The sequence below is a fragment of the Micropterus dolomieu genome, linkage group LG04 (genome assembly GCF_021292245.1).
Source record: "Micropterus dolomieu isolate WLL.071019.BEF.003 ecotype Adirondacks linkage group LG04, ASM2129224v1, whole genome shotgun sequence".
NCBI classification, from domain to species: domain Eukaryota; kingdom Metazoa; phylum Chordata; class Actinopteri; order Centrarchiformes; family Centrarchidae; genus Micropterus; species Micropterus dolomieu.
In genome coordinates, this window is record NC_060153.1 from 4,431,085 (window position 1) to 4,439,716 (window position 8,632).

Genomic DNA, 8,632 nt, shown 5'->3' on the forward strand with positions numbered 1-8,632 from the left:
TACTTTACGTCCGTGATTATAGCAAAGGTGTCAAATTTCTTTGTGATACTTTAACATTTCTTTTAAGGGAATAATCACAATTGTGGCCAAATAAGTATATGTAGTTTATAGCGTAACCGGGCATGACATTTACGTGATTATAGGTAATAAACGAAGCCTGTCGTTGCCGATAGATTATGTGTTTGGTAAGCATATGCCTAATATCTTTGTTTATATTTGGAAAACGGAATGTAGTCTATTATTAACCTGACTTACTGCGGAGTTATAGACATATAGAAATAAAGTCATGATCCCTTTTGCAATTATCCATATGACTCTACATTATTTAATTTGCTGTGTACCAACAAATTCAGTCCTTTTTACCTTTTGAAATACCATTTAATGGCCAATACAACTCATGTAATGCAGTATTTCACTTCCAGAGAGTGAATGCAGCTTCTACTTATTGACTGAAAGGTAGATTCTGCCTCAAAATGACTTGATTCTATTCATGAGGGTTATATTTGACAGATTATAACTGAACTACTTTTTTACCTCTTAAAATACCATTTAATGGCCAAAACAACACATAAAATGCAGTATTCTGCTTGCCAGACAGTGATTGCAGCCTCTACTTATTGACTGAAAGGTTATTTCTGCCCTGAAATGACTTGATTACATTCATGAGGGTTATATTTGGCAGATTATAAAACCACAATTTCACCCTTTTTTATTTCATATATAATAACATTATATTTTTTAATGACATACTGACCACCAAACCAAAAATTTCCCCTGTTTTTATTTCAGAAATCTGGTCACCTTATTCCAAAATCTTTTTTGACAGCAAAATAGGTGAAAATATGGCCCAGGTTTAAAAATACTGAAATTGTCCTTTTAAATAACATTCTGTAAGTATCTTAAATAAGTTAGTTAATGTAATTTTGGGGAACAGTCATATGTGTTGTTGTTACTTTTCAAGGGTCATATATGTCAAGTTTGGAGAACGGCCGTATATTTCGTTTTGGTAGAATTGACAATCTACCTATTTTGTCGTTTAGGTATGAGGACATGTTGCACATTACACAGAGTAATTCGGTTCGTTGTTATTACAAAAATTTAGATTAGAGCTTTAACTTTCCAGTCTGTAATAAACCAGAATTGTCCTTTAACATTGCAAAAACATTGAAATTCAAAAACAAACAAAAGTTGCAAATCCCTTACACTGAGTGCCACTCAGCCTGCTCATCTTTCTGACATCGAACAGTGAGAGCAGTGCTGCCATTAGAGAGGGAAGAAGAGAGGCATGTTGCGCTGACTGGAGTGTGGGCCCGTCAGTCATTGCTAACAGCTGCATTTGGCATTTCAGTCAGGTACAAAAGGTGCGCTTGGTGCCAGAGTACCTCAAGCCAGAAAGGCATTCAGACAGTGTGTCTGAATAACAATAATTCATCAGAGTGGGGTGGGAATAACAGGGAAGAGGATTGGGGGGGTAAGCATAGTTCAGGATGGAGCTGCAGCTGTGTTGTTATGACTTTAAGCATAAAGGCAACATACGTACATCTTCAAGGTTCTCCTCCGCCATCTGTTCTCCGGCTGTAGCTACTCCTGCCTTCCTCTCCAACACACACACACACACGCACACACACACGCTCACACACACACACACACGCTCACACCACTCAACATGCCCTTCCAGATTCATTAGCATATAAATAACTCATACAAACACAAAACACACACCAAGGCAATGGTGCCATTACACAGATGCCTTTTCCAGTAGTGTTAAGAGGTGAATGTAGAATATTAGTGGGTATAAGCAGACTCTGGTGGTGTCCATTAGTGTGTGTGTGCATCTGTGTGTGAGTGTTCTTCCAAACCTGATGAAAAGGCTTTTAGGCTAATTACATGAGAAGAGTGTGCTGCTATCTAGATGAATTTTAATCTTGCGCTTACATCTCTCTCCCCTCCTCATACGCGCAAATATTATGTGCAGACACAAACTGGTTTCAGTAGACAGCAGCTGCCGTTGGATTTTTCAATTAAGGATCATTTTAATAGAATAACTTGTTCTTATGTTTGTATGAGTGAGTGTGTGTGTGTGTGTGTGTGTGTGTGTGTGTGTGTGTGTGTGTGTGTGTGTGTGTGATGTCTTCCACAACACTGGACTCCATGATCGAGTCAATTAAGAACATGATGTTCTGAGCGTGACTTAAACGGCCTCTTCCTGGTTCATTGCTGATACCTTGCTTGCTGACAGCACATTTCATTCAACATCTCTCACATGCTTTTCTCTTTTAATCCAAATTTATTTTAGGAGAGGCAGCAGCTTGCTTTGTATTTTTAAATCTGATCTAACAGCGCCCTCTGTCCAGGGAAAGGAATACTGCAACAGAATGTCATTTTGATTTGACATTTTAAAAAAAGTTCTTTAGACTGACTGATTTTAAAACTCTGACTGACTCTGATTTTTAAAAAAGTACAAAGTCAAATCAAATCAATTTTATTTCACAAAAGATTATAAATTTGTCTCAAAGGACTTTAAAACCTGTACAACATAGACCCTCGATTTGGAAAGAAACCACAGGAATAGGGGACCCTCCTCCAGGACAGACAAATACAAATGACATAATACATAACATAAGGGTAATCAAGTAAATATTAATTGTCACGAGTTGGATGGATACTGTGGATCAGAGAGCAACTTATAGGTGCTGTCAAGAGCAAGTCAACCACCTCTGCCACAAATAATTGGAAGTACAAAACACTAAATATGCAATTTTTTGACGAGACAATTGTGTGGAGTTATTAGAGCCTGGGCTCATTTGGTCACACTAACAATGGAAAAATGGGTCTGTAAATAACTTTTACATTCAACTGACACACATTCAATTATTTTGTGCTTCAGATTTGAGGATTATAATGTTTTTTAGTATTCTGAGGAAATGAGCATTGAATAAATTCTTGATTTTTCAGCTTTTCTTTCCTCATACTTTATCAGTCTAGCACAAATGCACGGGCCATATTTGCTATCCACAAATTTAAGATATATTGAAAATATTTTCCTCCAAGTGTTTAGAATGCGGAAGGACTCCACAGTGTCGACTAGGAAGCCCTTCTACTTCCTGGGCACAATCATCACCCAGGACCTCAAGTGGGAGTTGATCAGCTCCAATACAAAGAAAGTCCAGCAGAGGATGTACTTCCTACAAAAGTTCAATCTGCCAAACTCAGTGATAGTGTACTTCTATGCCACCATCAGTGAGTCCATCCTCACCTCCTCCATCACCATCTGGTACACTGCTGCCATTGCCAGGGACAAGGGCAGTTGACAGTGGATCGTTCGCTCTGCTGAAAAGTTGATTAGCTGCAATCTACCATCCCTCCAGGATCTGTATGCCTCCAGGACTCTGCCGCGAGCAGGACAGATTGTGGATGACCCCTCCAACCCCAGATACAGACTGTTTCAGACACTCCCCTCTGGCAGGAGACTGCGTTCCATCAGGACCAAAACCTCATGCCACAAGAACAGCTTCTTCCCGTCTTCCAGTTCCCCCAATGACAAGGACTCCCAAGAGTCCTTGTCAGTGGGGGGGTCTTACACCCCTCATAGACACTATACATCTCAGTACTTTATCATTATTATTAGTGCGTTGCACATATTCTTTAGACTTTATAAAGTCTAAAGAAGAAGAAGACCAAAAAATATTCAAATGTTCACAGTATATATATATATACTGTGAACATTTGAATATTTTTTGGTCAATATTTTGCACATCCCTGCACAACTGTACAGCTCTTTTCATTATGTGTGTGTGTGTGTGTATGTGTGTGTATATATATGTGTGTATATATATATATATATGTGTGTGTGTGTGTGTGTGTGTGTGTGTATTTTCTCTTACTTGTTAATTGTTATGCACCTATGTACCAAAGCAAATTCCTTGTATGTGAAGACCTACTTGGCAATAAACCCAATTATGATTCTGGTCTTCTGCAGAAATGCAACCTCCAATTTTATTCTGTCGTCTTCAATTACTGCAGTTTTGAAGTTTGATAAGATAGCACCTAAAATCTATTAATATACACTTATGTTTGGGAATTAAAAACGTTTAAAACTTTGTCTTAAATGTAATCATACATTTGCTGTTTCATAACCTTTAATTCATCACTTTTTTTTATATTGTGGGCGTAATAATAAAATCTCTTATGATGAAAAGAAAACAGTTGTGATACATTAAGATAGAAAATAGTCAGCATAGTCAGTGCAATATTATGCCAAAAGATTTTATTTATTTTTTAATGGCTGATTAATTAATATTCAGGGAACACAATCCCCTCTCTAACTTTGATGACATCTGCTCCCATGGCTTTAGCAATAACTGAAAACAATGGATTTAATATGAAATGACTCAATTGGGATGTTTTGTAGAAGAAAATGTGTCTTATGGGCTGGTGTCTAAGTAATGTTTAGATGAGGCCATGCCAATTTCAGTGTATCCAAATGGATTTTCTCTGGTGGACCTCACTCCTCCTCACAACTTCCCACCTCCATGTCGGCGGATTCATCCAGCTGGCTGGCTTCAGCTGGGTCCACTTCCTTTGGCTCACAGTCTCCATCTTGCTTACAACAGACAGTTGGTGGGCAGAAAGGAGTCTGCTGGAGTACTCAAGGTCTGCGGACCCAACTGGCGTTTGTGAGGCAGATTATTCTTGTAGTTAAACTGGCCCTGAAACAGTCTGGATCCTGTGGCTGATTAGTTCCTCTGGCAGGGAGGCTGTCAAGCAGAGGGTCTCCTGTTGCCTTGGCTGAGTGAGACGCTCAAGTTTCCCCAGAGACACGGACTGGTTTGTACAGGCATGGATGCTTTGGCTTGTCTGGCTGTTTGACAGGAGAAGAGAAAGTGTGGAGACATACACATACACACTTGTTGAGAAACCAGTTTAGAGAGAAACGCAGACATTCAGTTTAAGCCAACCTCATAACGACTCAATTTATTATAACCCTTATTTAACTGAGTAAGTTTCACTGACAGTGGTGCTTTTTAGCAATGCCTTGATCACATTCACACTTGAAAACTGCAAATACAACCAAGTTTGATCTGCAGGCCTGTAATGAAGGCCCTCATCATTAATTGTAGTCTTTATTGATGTACGTTGTATGTTGTATAGATCAGTGGTTGTTAAAGTGGGGTTCAGTGACCCCCAGGGGTCCTTGAGGGGGTTCCAGGGGGTCCCCAGCAAAAAGGGGAATTATTTGTTTTCACTATCATTAGTATAATAAGTAACAGTGACAGAACTTATGAGTATTTTAGTCATGGGTTTCATACACTTTCTGTAATAAAACATCTAAGCATCACACTGATTCAACCAGAAATATCCATTCTGAGGATTTCAAGATGAATCTGAGCTGTTAAAGTTCAGAGCACAGAAATTTGCTTCAAACAAATACTTTTAAGGTGATGCATGCAATTCTTTACTCCAGTATCCTGAATTATTTCAACAATCATTTTGTCATTTAGAGTTTCCAGTATGACAATTATTTGGTGGGTGGGCTGAACCTTAGGTTTAACTTTAAAATGCCTTGACTTTTGAAACTGCAAAGTAGTACCCAGTAGCTCAAAATGATAAAGCTCTCTAGCAGTAAAACAGTAGTGGTTCCCTGTAAAGTAAAATAGAATTTGGTCAGTCTTACCAAAGTCTTGACCTTTGCCCTTTGTTGCTAGCAACAGGATTGTAGAAACACTGAACATTTTATGACTTTTATTGATGGTTGTGTACTTAAATGCAGCTGTATTGTTGTGTTCATCTGTCATTTGTCACTCAATTTTATTTTATTTATAATAAGCCTATATGTAGTAATTTTAACCAATTATTGATATTATTGATAGTTGTGTGTTAATGGCTTGTTTGTGTTACATTAGGATTAACAGCTGTCTTGTAGGCTATTTCATGATTTTACTAATGTTTAATTTGGACTTTTCTTTTCAATGTGTTGACCTCAGGAAGATTAGAAAGCTAGGTATATAACATAGGTTAATAGGGATCCAAAAACAGAAACAAACAACAACTTTTTAAAAATGGCACCTCCTCTTAGCCTATATGGTCAGCGAAAAAAGGGTTGCTTATATATTATATATATGCAACACCCCACTTTGCCGCTGACCCCAGTCCTCTACCTTGTGTCCGCTGGCGTCCCCAGACGGTGATCTCCGGTAGAGCACCGGCCCCCTCCCCACAGTCTGACCGTCCCACCGCCGCCCGGAGGGGCTGCTCTCACTCCTCTGCTCAAGTTCACACACCCGCTGGCTGTGTAAGCAGAGTTTGGGTTAGATAGGCTGTCCCAGCGTGTTTTTGCGTGGCCCGAACTTTTTGCTTTGGATGGTCGGACCGACTTTTGATCAACTTTGTATCTTTTCTCCTGTCAGCAGGGACTGTAGGAAACTTTTAAAAATACTTTGTGAACATTTACCGGCTTTGTTCCCTCTCTATCCGGATAGATTGTTGTGGATGGCGCGGTTTAACCAAGATGGACACGGGCTGTCTGCCGGTTGGAGACTAGATAACGCCTTTACCCTTTAAATTTAGACTTTATTTAACTGTCTACTGTAAACGTTGTAGCCTTTTTATCAACTGGATGTAACCAGACTGGGTCATTTCCACCCCAGAGGTTACGTCCTATAATGAACATTTTCCCACTGAAGTGTCGGTGAACTTTTCCCACGACTCGCCATGTCGGGAGTGGTCCGCACCCTGAGCCGCTGCCTGCTCCCGGCCGACGCCAGCCGGGACGCGGGCAGCAGCAAGGAGAGGAGCCGGGAGAGTGACGCGGCGCAGGAGCGGGAGGCGCGGCGCAGGAGCCGGGAGATAGACGCGATGCTCGCCCGGGAGAGGAGAGCCGTCCGGCGGCTGGTGAAGATCCTCCTGCTCGGAGCCGGAGAGAGCGGAAAGTCCACATTCCTCAAACAGATGCGCATCATTAACGGACAAGAGTTTGACAAAAAAGCACTTCTGGATTTCCGGGACACTATCTATGAGAATATACTGAAGGTAAGAACAAGGTTTCATGGAAAATAAAGAGCCTGGGGCCTTCAGGCAAAACTTTACAACCCTTGGAGTCCGAAGTGACCAGATTTATAATCTGTGATGTTAACTCCTGTTTTTGTCTGTTTGTTCTTGTTTTTTGGAAATTGTTATTTTGTTTCTTGAGAACTCTTTTCTAAAACGTATAAAAGCTGTCAAGGAGAAACTGACAGGCCTGGTAGACATATTGACTAGAGCAGAGACGATTATCAATTAATCAATTAGAAAGGTAATCAGTAACAAACGTTGCCAAACATTTATTAGTTCCAGCGTCTCAAATCTGAAGATTTAATGTTTTTCTTTATCTTTCATGATGGAACCTGTTTTTCAGACAGTCAAGCAAACAAGCAGATTTCAAATTAGGCTCTGGGACATGTGGGGACATGTGATGGGCATATATCACTATTTCTGATATTTTATAGACCTAACAATTGTTGATTTGTTAAGAAACCAATCAGCAGATTAATCAGTAGTGGGGAAAAAAAGGTTATTTGCCCCTCTAATATTGACATTTTAAACCCACAGTTGAGGTTCATTCACCAACACACACATACTCACTGAAACACACAGAGTTTCACACACAAGTTTGTTGACATAGTACATATTTTTATCCTAAAGTGAAGTGTGTGCGTGTGCGCGCGTGCATGTGTGTGTGCTGTCCCTTTGTTTGCTGTCCTGGCTGGGCCTCCTTCACCAGCTAACAATACCAGACTATTCCTGAGGGATGAGCACATCCGCCCTAAGTGCCACACAGCCAGACAAGGATGATAAGAGCCTGCACTTCTACAGACAAGGCAGTATACAATACCCTCCTCTGAATACCAGCATACATACAGTGGCAGTGCTGTCTCGGGACCTATCATGAACAGAACCTCCCACCTTACACACATTTTCACCACCATTTAACCTCCTTAAAACACACACAATGCATTATGTGTGGGAGGACGTAGGAGAGGCAGAAATTGCTAGAAATCACATGATTGGAAATGCAGCATTTGAGCCTGCCCACATAAAGTAGTAAGTGCATTCAAACCAGTGTAAAAACATGATACTACATGCCTGTTATCCGTTGACCACCCTGTCATTATTCATCTTCGTGAAAACACTCGATTTGATGAAACAACAATTATTACTTATACACAAAAGTCAGTTTACATTTAAATAAAACAACGACAACATTATTAATATTATTATTTCCATTACTGATTAATCTTTCAGTTATTCTCATGACTAATTGGTACTTTTATGGACTGTAAAATATCTGGAAATAGTGAAAAGTGTCCATCACAATTTCCCAGAGCCAAAGCCAGTATCTAGCTTGTTTGGTTTAATGTCTGACAGCCCCAAAATATTCAGTTTCCTGTCATAGAAAATGAAGAAAACCAGCGACTCTTCACATTTGACAAGCTGAAAGTGAATCGATAATGATTCATTAGGATTCATTTTTTTTGTTAATTGACTAATCAATCAATGCCTTAATATACAGCCCCCCCCCCCTTAACTGGCTTTAAGGTTGTTTAAATCTTCAACATCATCATTGGCCAGTATAAACCTAGAGAAGAAGATACAT

General features: G+C 39.9%; 1 protein-coding gene across 1 annotated transcript in view; it reads left to right on the forward strand.

Moving 5' to 3' along the window:
* Nucleotides 1-6,164: 6,164 nt before the first annotated feature.
* The window catches only part of gna12a (guanine nucleotide binding protein (G protein) alpha 12a), a 5,659-nt gene continuing 3,191 nt past the window's right edge, over nt 6,165-8,632 (forward strand). Inside the window, exon 1 of the mRNA XM_046047196.1 lies at nt 6,165-7,029. Coding sequence (XP_045903152.1) covers nt 6,712-7,029 — 318 coding nt within the window. The 5' untranslated portion in view covers nt 6,165-6,711. The remainder of the gene's footprint in view (nt 7,030-8,632) is intronic.